Consider the following 12,873-nt stretch of genomic DNA (forward strand, 5'->3'; position numbering starts at 1 on the left):
ATCTGATAGTTCAATAAAAAGTCACATTACCAACCCTGTGGCAATGCTTTGTAGACTTGCCTTTAAGTAGAATTACTGCTATATAAGATAAGATAAGATAAATCTATATGTCTTTTGGCAAAAATATTAAATATAATATACTTTGAGAGGCTAAATTTGTTTGTCCATTCTTCTTTGTACAATCAGCCCTACAGTACAGATTGGATACCGAGTGTCTTCGAATAGCAAACTTTATATTTTGCCAAAAAAATCCCCAATTGGATTGGAGTGGTCTTGACTTGGGTCATTTTAACATATGAATGCTTTGATTAAAGTTCAGGTTTGATTTCTGACCAATTACCCTTCATCTACCAGAACTACTTTGTTCCTCAGCTAGTAGGGACTTCGTGTGGCCCATCTTTTTGTCACTGTTCAATAAAAGTCACATTTAAACAGTTGTACAGAAAAGATGAAGGGGTATGGATAGTTCTACAAGGTAACATACAAGCCCTTAGTGCTAAAAAACAAACTGGGCTTAAGGCGTTCTACAACGTCTTATTGCGTTGATAATGAGCAGGCTTTCATGTAGGTAGATCTTTGGTGTGCAGAAACCTGATAGAGCTGTGGTTGCCAGTTCTGTCAGCTGTGCTGTGGTCTCCTGTGGGAGCATCGTTTGTGCCAAACATGTTTCCAGTACCAATAAATGTATTAGTAGAGCTAAAAAAATTTTTAATTAGAATCATCCTATAGATATTTGGGTCAGAGCAAGACGGGAAGTCTCTAAATAACTGCTCTGCTTTATAGATAATACATTTCACCCCTCTGGTATTACGATGACAGTGGAGCACATTCGGCTATCACGAAGACGGCCCCAGAAAACCCCTGATATCACTCAGCACCGCAGTACACAACAGCCAAGCATGGGCTGCAGCAAGGTTCTAATAGTACGATAAACTTGATTAAAAATACCACCGTTTCACAGTGTTTACACAAAAATGTACATCGTGGCCACATTCTGTTAATTTATTTGTTTATATGTGAAACTAATGAAAAATACATCATAAAAACTTGGTGAGTTTAGTTTTTAATGAAGCATGTCTGTTGAACAGATTATTATACCTTTTTACCATATTAGTCTTTTTATAGAAACAGAATATATCAAGCTGACATTAGCCAGTTGATGAAGTTCAAGTTCAGTCTTTAGTGGTCTGCTTTCCAGATGCAGCCTGTTTTGTAGGAGCCTTGCTTGAGTCAGCTATGCACAGTAACATGTGAGAAAGTGGCAGTGCTGCATTGCTCTGCTACATACAGAGAAAACTCAGTTACTCAAGCACTGTCTATGCTACCTTAGTGCTGACTTGTAGAAAATTTAAATTGTAATAAAAAAATGAAAAAACTTGATCTATTTTAATATGCCTGGTAGATATCCTATGCAAAACAGGAGATTATTTTTCACACCAAGTATATTACATTTTATTTCACATCTATACACATGTTAACTGTGAAACGTAATTCTTATCCGGATTTAGTTCGTCTAATGTTCATCCTAATCATATCCATGATTTCAGGTCAAAATTTCTTTGTTAATATTTAAGATTCCTACTGTAATGTGTTTTGCATGACTATAGTTCTGATTATTGACCATCTCGGGATAAATTAATTAATAAATAATAAATATGCAGTCATATTCAATAAGTCAGAATATGCATACAGTCTGAAGATAACAACCTTTGAGCAGGTATTAAATGTACTGTTCATCAACTGTAAATTTCTGCATTAAACATTTTTTTTTAATGGTAATATTCTAATCTCGAATATTATGTTTTCATTACTTGAAAGCAAAAAAAATCATAATAAACATAATAAACATAAAAAGGCTTTAAAACATCAATGTATTCATATTAATTTATATAATGCATTTTAATTTGTGAATTGAGTTACAGAAATACATTCGCTTTTCAATAAGATTCTACTTTATCATATATAATTGCATCACAAAGCACATAAAATGAATGTATTTTTACATGTACATAAATTACCCTCTTTCTTTTACAAACAGTAACAAAGTATGCTTTTATACAGAGACCAGATTACTCTGTGTTGTTTATATTTACATTACCTACTGCTAAATCAGAGCTTTAAGGCTTCAGATGTATGGAGTCAAACAATAAAAATGTTCCTGCTCCATTTTCAGAACTTTCTTTCGCCCAGCACCTGCCCAGAAATCCAGGGATATTTGTACATGAAAGATGTGGGCAGGAAGTCTTGGAAAAAGGTTTACATGTTCCTGCGCCGCTCAGGACTCTACTGCTCTACAAGAGGAACCTCAAAGGTAAATGTAATCTGAGGAGAAGAGATTACTGACGGCGGCTGATGCTCGCCCTCCTATTCTGACTTCATTCCCTCTGTCTCCAGGAGCCCAGATATTTACAGTTGCTAGCAGACCTGGAGGACAACAGTATCTTCACTGTCATCACAGGAAAAAAGCAACATGGTGCACCCACAGACTACACCTTCTGTTTCAAAGTGAGTGCCAGACACTGCAAGTCAGATTAAGCTGATTTTATGTCATCATGAAAAGCTGAAATTGTGAAATGTTATGAGCTGAGAAAACATCTATATCCAGTTTAGCTCCTTGTTCAGCAGAGAAATGTTAACACTCACCTGTCTCTCCTGAAGGGTTTAAAAAGGCTTTACCTTTAAATTATCTACGAGCAAAGTAGATAATTTAGGCACATCTGTTAGAAATGGGGAGTTGACTATGCCATGAGATTAAACTCTACATGTTGTTGATTTGCAGCTTAATAAAGCCATAGGAGAAACAAAGGAGCTGAGGATGCTGTGTGCAGAGGATGAACAAAGCAGGACCTGTTGGATGACTGCTTTCAGAATCTTTAAGGTACCTCATCAACACTGTCTAAGATGTAATACTATCCGGCTACCAGCTTTCTATAATTTGGTGGATGGGAAGAGTTTCTGGAACAAGACTAAAATAAAAGGATGTAATGTGATTGTCTTGTTAAACTGTCAAGATATGTGCAATATGTTTAATATAGAAATGAACCAAACGGCTAGAAATTAGTATCAGCCAATTTTTTTTTTTTTTTTGATTGGTTTTAATCAATGATGAGGCACATTAGGTGCATGGAACCAAATATATACCCAGAGCACTTTTTTTCTCATTTTTGTGTTAGTCCTTTGAAAAAAAATGGAATTGGAACTTAAATAAAATTGAAAATCTGTACTGGCCAAGAAAAGTGTGATTGTTGCATCTGCAGTTCACAAATAAAATTGTTGCACTGGTTTACATGTCTGTCTTTTTCCCCCCTTGACAGTATGGGATCATATTGTACCAGAACTATAAGCAAAGAAAAGCATTGCTTTCACACTTTTCAGCTCCTGTGGTAAGTTTTTTTATTTTTATGTTCTTTATTAGATTTTTTTATTTATTTATTTTCTTTATATCTGATAAATTATCCCTAACAGGCAACTTCAGACAAATCATCTTGAGTGAATCAGGGTTAGCCACGCCCAGTATGTCTTTAATATTTATGGCTGACAGATGCAATAAATTCATACTGCTGCACATCACAGAACTATAAAGTGATTAATTAGATGTTAAAATCATTATATGTGTTTTTAAGTTAATTTTGAATTACTATTTTTTATTTTAATTTTCATAGATTTAATTGATTTAATGAATTATTTATTAATTTACAGCCTTTGGATCTTGAAGATGTGTAGGATTTGTACATGAAACATTACTTCACTTAAAGAGGATTTAGTCTGAATTTGACTCACAGGTTAATCAGTCTACGATCGAGTTTGTTATACAAGTGAAAGGTTCATTTGAATTTATTTAATGCTGTGTTGCAGCTTAAGAACTATTAAAATAATAGTAATCCTTTGTGATTTTATCATATATTTAGTTCAAACTGTTATTTATTCACAAGAGTAATGCATTTTTGACACATTTAAAGCATTGTATTTCCACTTATTTATGTACATTACATAAAAAAAATAAGTAAATAAATTTAAATTCTTAAATACTCCTTGCTTTGTAAGCTGGCATGTTTTGGGAAGGAATTTGTTCACATTCCAACTTCATCTCCTTTTTAACTGCTGTGTGTTTCTGGCTCCCCCTAGAGGAGTGTATCGGAAAACTCCCTCGTGGCAATGGATTTCTCAGGGAGGATAGGTCGGGTGATTGATAACCCAATCGAGGCTCAGAGTGCTGCCTTGGAGGAGGGACATATGTGGAGGGTGAGAAAAAGACACTATACATTGACAAATAAAATCTTAATATAAATGAATGTTTTATGCGATATTTGAAAGTTGTGATGTTGTAAAGTTTTTTCTTTGACAGTGAGTCAAGAGCTTAATATTAATTTACTATTTTCATTAACATTTTTTGCATTCACTCAATCTAGTTTTTGTATAACTTTTGCACTTTAACATTTTATAAGAATGATTTGTGAGCAATCAAATTCAAACTTTAGTCACATTTGTATAGAATTGCTAGAAATGTCTTTGCTGCTCTTTGTGTCATAAAGTAATGACTGTTGCTTTCTGTTTCTGTGACATTTCCTTCAGAAGAGAAATCGAGTGAATGCTTTAGGTTCCCACAGTCCCTTACACCAATCTTCACTTAACTCAGGTAAATCTCTAGTACATAAAGAATGAATAACCTGGTGTTTTATCCTACCTTTTTGTATTCTTTTTGCTCTGAATCAACATTGAAACGACATTATTTTTGCATTCTGTGCAGTCATCCACATAGCTCAGTTGTGGTTCTACGGCAGGATAACCAGAGAGGAATCCCATCGTATTATCCACCAGCAGGGACAAGTAGATGGGTGAGTCAGCTGAACTGGTAGGAGGAAACGCATCCCGAAAATCTTTTTTTCTCACACAGATTTTGTCTTCTTTCTACTGTGAAGGTTGTTTCTGCTGAGAGTCAGTCAGAGTAACCCAAAGGCCTTTGTCCTCACTTTGTGCCATCATCAGAAAATCAAACATTTTCAGATCCTACCGGTAAGCATTTTATCTTAGTGATGTCTTTCTCCTACAAGATTCTACCCCCCCCAAAAAAGAAAAAAACCTTGTCAAGATGTAACAACATAAAGGGTTCTTGCGTAGTTGAAAGTCTGGAATTTCACCAAAGTATTTTGAGGATCAGCATAAGTACAGAAAAAGATAAGAGTGTTGTGAGTTACGTCCGTTTGTCTGCCTATCTTTCCGTTTGAGAAAAATAAGGAATTTTGACATAAAAGAAGTGTGTGAACCTTGAACATAAATAAGAGAAAACATTTTATTGTGTTAAATCTTGAGGTCATAATTACAGGCAAGTTCCTGCAGACATTTTAGATAACCATTTTTTGTCTATAGAAGAAAGGTTTTTCTTGGTTGTTTGTCTTATGCCATGTGGTTCTCTTGTTTTTATTCAGTGTGAAGAGGACGGCCAGGTCTTCTTCAGCCTCGATGACGGCGAAACCAAATTCACAGACCTGATTCAGCTGGTGGAGTTCTACCAGCTCAACAGGGGCGTCCTGCCTTGTAAACTCAAACATCCGTGCACCGTCGTGGCCTTATGACATCTTCGGACCATGTGACCATCTGAAACTTGACCTGACTTTGCCTGAAAACTAACAGACAAAGCAGAGGGGATCGCTGTTCTCTCTGTCGTTTGTTCTTACCTTTCCAAGAAGCTGGTGAATTGACTGATGTTTCGCTGTTGTCGTTTTCTATTGTGAGTCTGCTGGACGTTGCTGACTGGCTGGATTTTTTTTTTCTCCTGATTTTCTTGGACGTTTTGTGGAAGCCGATGCACGACTTGCTCACGGGGTTCCACTTTTAAGAAAAAAGAAACAAAGATAAAAGAAATGAACACTGCCATTTTGTGTCGTCACTGTTGCAAAAACGCTTCATGAGATGCTGGCAATATTCATCAATAAGCTTGGGGGGGCCTCAAGGGTTATCTCTCAAGAATTGACTTGATTTCTCTTAAACTGGACAATCAGCAGGAAAGTTGAAGCTATTGTGTGGACCATTTGGTTTCCTTCTAACTAACTGCAGTGTCATTTAAGCTGTTGATGGCACATTTTCAAAATGTATATTACAGATGGAGACTATGTTCCGTTGGTTTTAAAAGTCACTGCGGTGCACATGGCCTTTAAAGGTGCATAGCATATCTTTTGGTGCATTACTCAACTCGACAAGGTGCCACCCACCATGTCGTTTATGGCGTGAATGAGCATGCCCAAATTTTACCGTGAATTAGATCTGAAGGCACCTGGCGGTCCTGCGTGAAATTCTTTTCAGTCTTTGAACTGATACGTTTGTCAAATCTGCACTGTCCTCCCTTTTAGACATTTCCTCAGCACAGTTCCTCAAATAATTCAGTTTTTGCGTCTTTTTTCCCCACCATCTGAATGTTTGCAGCCCTATGTAGGTCACAATAGCCACGGCAGATCACTTGGTGCTCAGCATTCTGGGTTGTTACACCATCTCCAAGATTTCTGCTTTAAAATATCCACAAAACAGTCCAATTTTTTCACAATTTTGCCATTCAGTCATTAGCAGCTAAGTCAGAACAGATATACTAGACAGACAGCTGATTGTATTGTTCAGTTTTTATAATTCAGGTATGGTAAAAGGAGCTTGGGACCGAGACTATATTATTGCATTCATACAAATATTGCCATTTTAATAAACTGGCCCATTTTAAAGAGTTGATTCAACTTGCAATCATTTGGCTTTGGATAACTTCTGCCTTTTATGAAACAGTTTTCCACAAACCTCTGTAGGGCCCATTTCACATTGGACTAAGAGTCCAAAGCAATTCTAAAAATTTGTCTTTGCACGTTCTTAGAAAGGTCTGCAGTGAGCATCCATAAGACACATAATGGAATGTGAAATTTAGCTCATTTGTTTTGAAAATAACTTAAGTGTTCAGACTGTGGTGGTTCATAAAGTAAGTGGTTCATAAACTACAGGATACTACCTCGAAGGGACAGCGTTGTCTCCTCCTCCAAAGCTGTTCTGACGCTGATGGTAGAGATGGAAAAATCTCTCCCAGACACAGAAAGAAACTCTAGGTTATGTGGATACAACCTCATAATGAGGATGTTGTAATTTGTTGAGTACTGCGAAAAGAGAAGCATCCTCATTGCCTTCAGCATGGAGATGGTTTATCAAATGGTTTGAATGACAAGTCATTGAGATCCTGGAGACTGTAATCCACTCTTAATCCAGTGTGATGTGGGCCTTGTGAAATGACAGGAAACACAAAAGAGAATGCTGTAGATTGCGTGAAAAACATTATACCCAGATTGTGCTGCAACTTTAACATTTTGTTCCATAAATGCTCACCTGAAAAGGACATGCCTGGAAATACAGCACAGTGTTCTCTGTAATTCAATAAGTGTGGCCTTTTTCCCTCTTTGGCTTACTTGTACAAAGACAATATTAAATGCCACCTCTGCTGTCTTCTTAGAATTTTAAATGGCAAAACTCTATACAAGCTGCTGGTATCATGTAAATTATATTTGTAAAAACAGAAGCACATTTGAAATGCATTTAAAACAAAGGATGCAGACCCTTTTTGCATCATTCTCGTTTCACAATATGTAGCTTGCTACTGAATGTTGCAAGTAGGAAATGGATTGATTGAGATAAATTTAGTGGCTATGTTAGTTCTTTAACCAATGTCTGTTTATTCGTCTTTCACTCTCACCAGAACAGTTGTTGGAAATGTTGGCTTAAAATGTTTCTTACATGATTCTGTTTTGTGATTGGCTAAGACCCTGTTTCTGTAATTAGCAAGAGCTAAAATAGTTTTATTGTAAGAGTTAGATTTTTACTTTATATGAACAGAAAACCTAATGAAAAGCAAAATCTATTTAACCCTAAACTCGACTTGTAAGCTTGAAGTCCTTTTTTGTTTTTTACTTCCTTTTTGTCACTTCTCACAAGTTGCTGCCAATACTTAGAGTATCCTGCTGTGAAATGTCTTTCATAAATAGCAGTCTTTTTTTTTATCATTTGTACTCCTGAGCTTTTAGATTTTTCTCTTTGTTTTTAGTTCAGGGCATTTTTGGTTGCCTTGTTTAGCTAAAGCCAGCGGATTTTTAGATACGTGTACTCTTGTACATCAACAGCCATCTTTTATTGACCTGCAGGTTGTTAAAGGATTTATGTCTATGACCTGAGATGCAGAATAGCAGCCCTATGTTGTCTCTCTGTGCAAGGTCATCATAATTTATCTAAGATGCAATGACATTTTTTTTTATTTGAATGTCTGGTTTTTATTGATGCAGCAGTGTGTATTTATTTATCTGGATGTGTCTGATTACTTGAAAAATGTAGACTTTTTGGTTCTCTCCTAGCGCTGTCTCTGCTGTTTTTCGCTTGTCATTACCATGAAATCATTGTGACTATTATATTTGTAATGACATTACCTGAAATTATGTTTTCCTTTTTGTTTTAAATATTCCCAAAAAAACATCGAGATACACTAATTTCAATTTTGTGGCCAATTTCCTGTCCTACCTTTTTTACAAGTGCTTTGACCTTCACATATGGAGGTTAGCCTATTCCAGCTTCTCTTTGAGAACTATAAAGTAAGAAGATAAAAGAAGCGTTTAGATCCCTTTGTTCAAGCCTCCCTGTTGCGAGCATTCAATAATTGTTTATATTAGGAGCAGATCCTAGGTCATGCTTCTCACTGTAAAACTGTGTTTTGCTAATATTTTCTAACAAAGGCAAAAATGATTAAGTATTTCACATTTTAAGCTTGCTTTAATAACTGATATCAATGATTAACATAATTAGATTAATCAAAATGGCAATAATATTTAAAACAAACGCAAAATAATTATGGGGTTCACATTTTAAGTTGGTTTTAGCAACGTATGTTAGCGATGTGTGCTTTTTTTTTAGCATAACTAACCAGTCTGTATTTTCTAGAGAATATAGAATTCCAAAGAGACTCCCAGCATTTCCAAATCCAGCATGTTCTTGGAATGACAGAGCTAAAAGAGATTAACATTGCTGTACTTTGTTTAGCTCACCTGTCATTTGCTGAAAGTCTTGCTCTCTTTCACCCTCTTGCAGCGTAATTTAACCACAGGCCTGTCTCATAATGTCTTTGAAAACTCAGTTCCTTTCTAAAATGCTTTCACCTGTGTCCTTTGAATTTATCTTAAACACCTTACTGGTACTAAAAATTGATGACATGGTCTCCTACCTTCAGTTACTGTCTCCAACCCGAAGAGTATTACTTTCAGTGTAACCAGGTACTACTTAGCTTGGTTCAGACAGTGAGTTGAAAAAGAAGCTTTGATCAAGATGTCAATCTGCAGATTATGATTTCTCATTTCATATACATTCAAATGATAAGTATCACAAAGTTATGGTTAAAGCACACTGACAATATTAATGTCAATTTTAACCTTGAGAATGAACAGCAAGATGAATGTTGTAAAAATAAAAACACAAAAGTGGAAAAAGAAAATAGGGTTTCTTACTGAAAATACCAATAAATATGCGTATTCAGTAACATCTTTTCTGAAGCTGCCCTCACTCTCCTAGTCTGTTAAATGTGTAACTTAAGAAAACCACTAGGTGTCACAATAGAGCAGCAGTTTACATCTAAAACATAGAAAGTCCAAACAAATACCTAATTCAAAACCAGTGTCAAAAAACTCAGTCTGTGTAGATAATGGGTATGAACTGGCCTTAAAAGACACAGGAATAGGAAGTATATTTCTATTGGACCCTTTTTTACCTCAAAGTCCCTCAGCCAGTGGAGAATCAAATACAGCACAAGCAGCCTTAACAAACTTAGAAAATAAGTACTGAAAGCATGTAAGAGCAGACAGTATCTGGGTAAAACAAACATCTGTAGATGGTTGTAAAGCTGATTGTTGCTCCATACAGATTTACTATAAAACTTTAAGACAATTTCAGTTCAAATCAACAGCTTCCTTTTTTTCTGAGAAATTTATTTATTAGGCAAACTGCAATGTTTAATTGATTATGTTTTATCATTTACTTAATTGTGGATTTGAGTTGAAATTGGTGAAATTCAGGTCATGTCTATGGTGATATCACAATAAAACAAGTGGATTGCTTCAGTTGTTCAAAGGTTTAACCTAATACCTGTGAAATTAATTTCCACTGAATAAGTTATTCATTTTTAACTGGCTATTGTGGAAAGGTCTCTGTTTATGAGAAAATAATATTATTTACCATAAACCCTTTCACTTCATCAAGCCAAAACAACTTTTTCATAGACAAAATGGTAAGATCTCTCAATCTGCGTCATTCTCCACTAGTGTTTATCCCATTGTGTCACACTGAGATGAAACTACTTTAGCAAGCTCAAAATACGCAACCTAAAAATGGGACATTGTATGTTTGTTTTAATACAAACATACAATGTTTGTCTGATCAATAAATCTGATCAGACCATTTTTTTCTAAACACATAGCTATTTAAAAAGAAAGAAAAATACCAATAGTACTGGTGTAGCGCAGTCAGTTTTGGTGGCCATGGAAGCTGTAAATTAACTTTGAGGTGAGCATTAGGCCTGGCATGAGGTCTAAATTATATTTATAAAGTTCATGGACATTTTGAATTAGGAAAAATGGTCCTTAAGCCCAGCTAAAATGTACACAAGCCTAAAACAAATTCTCAGCTTTTCAACTCCTTAGCCCTTTTTGCTTTTTGAATGAGTTAAAATCCATATGTAATTTTTTCAGCTGTCACAGTGCAAGATAATCTGGTTGTTCAAATGAGTAAAGTAAAAAAATAAATAAATAAAATCTATGAAAACTACCATGCATTTCAGGGAATGTGAACAGGAAAACTGACTTCTCTCTTTTTTTGAGAGAGCTTCTATATTCATGATGTGCTTTGCTTCAGTCTGTAAATAGTTGGTTGGCTTACTGTAATCTTTTCAGGTATTTTTGTAAAGAAAAAAAGAAAAGAAAAAATAAGGGACTGATATATTCTGTTTATTGATATTAGAATAAAATGTTAATACGTTGATATAAAATAAAGTTAAATGTGTGTTTATTCACTATCCTGGTCAAAGAGTCATATTCCCTCATCACCTGCATGAATGTCATCCTGATTTTGAGCTTTCAAGCTTTCAATGATGCATTTGAACTGTTCTTTTACAGGCTGGACTGATAACAGAGCAAATCATTTAATAAATCTGAGGAAAAGTTTGAATTTATTATGTATTTTTTTTCTAGTCCACAGAGGCTCAAAAACTATACACACCATGTGTGTATGGTACAACCCACTGATATTTGGTTGGCTGTTTAACAGTTTTCACCTCAACCAATTCAGCTAGATTTATTCTTCCATGATGTTTGACCACTTCCTTTCAAATTCAAAATTACTTTATTGATCCCAATGGAAAATTAAATGAAATTCTTTTAAAATTTCTTTGAAGAATTAATTTAAAAACTTAGCTTCCTGGCACAGACGATGATTTTCTGCCTTTCTATGTGGTTGATATGAGGTCTCTTGTGGGGCTATTCAGTAAGCTCAATGCCAGCAGTACTAGTACTTAAAAGAAAGGAGTTAGACTGATTAATGATGTCTTTGTTTGATTTTCCAGACTTGTCCACATCGGTATCATAGAGACTGCAAAGGATGACAATGATTGTGCAACAATATGAATCTGAAAAGACTACAATAAATTCTAGGGCAGTATATAGCGTGACACTTTGAAGATAGCCGTTGAATGAAACTAAACAGTTAGGTTGGCTAAAACAAGACAGCTCATCACCCAAAAACACTGCAGCCACAGTAAAACATGGTGATCGCAATAGAGTGCTCCGGGCTTACTCTTCTTCAGATGGATCTCAAGGTGGATAAATTCTGAACAGTCAGTTTTGACACAAAGCATTAGATTAACTACTAGAAGGCTCAAGATGAAGATGGATATAATCTTTCAGCGTACATTTTTATATCCACAACAACAACCAACAAGAACAAACAAGTGAGGATTTAGGATTGGGTTTACTTAAGCAAATATCCTTGTGTGAAGTTATTAGTAAAAAAGGTCAAATTCTAAAGGAACCTAGATTTTCTGATTATCCACAAGATGGTGCTGTTCTATAAAAAGCTCAAGGGATAATAAAATGGAATTGTGGCACTGAAAGTTCTCATTCTCTAAACTTTCTTAGGAGAAGTCTACCTCCAGCAAAGGTCAAATAATCTATGGGTATTGGTCTTGTGAATAGCTGGTAAATAGGGTGTTAGAATAATTATCTAAGTTCATTTACTTGTGAGTTTATTTGAAAGGTTATGTTTTCATATTATTATTTTGTTTAATGTTTACGTGACTCCTTTTCCTTCTGTGAAACACTATTAACCATTTGTAGGATGTTTGCCTGGAGGCTAGAGACTTTGCACATTCCTGTGTTATCAACTCCATGTGTAACTGATTGGTTGTGGTCAGCCATGCCCTTTTAAGGGCATGTCCACAGAAGGTTCCAGGACACCCTGTAGAAAAAGGTCATTGGTCAAATTCTTTGTGTGACTATGTGAGAAGGCCCAACCTCCTTCCTTGTATTTTCTAATAAAACCAAATGCAGAGAAAGATCTGGCAGAGTTGATCCCAGACAGTGTTTTACAGCGATTCATCGCGTCTGTTTCAATTCTCCTTTCTGCAGAAAAGACAATTACTGCCTCCGGTTGAATCTTTGCTAGATAGGAATTAAAATAAACCTATCATAGGGAGCGTGATTTAGAATCACGGAGCCGACCTTTTGACACCAGCTGGTTGTCACACCACTTGGATTATCAGTCATGGAAAAGTAGCAGCTTGAGTTGTTATTGTGCATAAAAAAGATGACTAAATATTAACATATCTGA

At 35.5% G+C, this 12,873-nt stretch overlaps 1 protein-coding gene across 1 annotated transcript in view; it reads left to right on the plus strand.

The window, feature by feature from the left end:
- Nucleotides 1–11,217, plus strand: part of LOC116717152 (growth factor receptor-bound protein 10-like) — a 71,795-nt gene extending 60,578 nt beyond the window's left edge. Inside the window, exons 9-17 of the mRNA XM_032558300.1 lie at nt 2,174–2,311; nt 2,395–2,505; nt 2,780–2,878; nt 3,315–3,383; nt 4,126–4,242; nt 4,573–4,636; nt 4,748–4,835; nt 4,920–5,013; nt 5,427–11,217. Coding sequence (XP_032414191.1) covers nt 2,174–2,311; nt 2,395–2,505; nt 2,780–2,878; nt 3,315–3,383; nt 4,126–4,242; nt 4,573–4,636; nt 4,748–4,835; nt 4,920–5,013; nt 5,427–5,573 — 927 coding nt within the window. The 3' untranslated portion in view covers nt 5,574–11,217. The remainder of the gene's footprint in view (nt 1–2,173; nt 2,312–2,394; nt 2,506–2,779; nt 2,879–3,314; nt 3,384–4,125; nt 4,243–4,572; nt 4,637–4,747; nt 4,836–4,919; nt 5,014–5,426) is intronic.
- Nucleotides 11,218–12,873: the final 1,656 nt, after the last annotated feature.

Source organism: Xiphophorus hellerii, chromosome 3, assembly GCF_003331165.1.
Source record: "Xiphophorus hellerii strain 12219 chromosome 3, Xiphophorus_hellerii-4.1, whole genome shotgun sequence".
In the NCBI taxonomy this organism is placed as follows: Eukaryota; Metazoa; Chordata; class Actinopteri; order Cyprinodontiformes; family Poeciliidae; genus Xiphophorus; species Xiphophorus hellerii.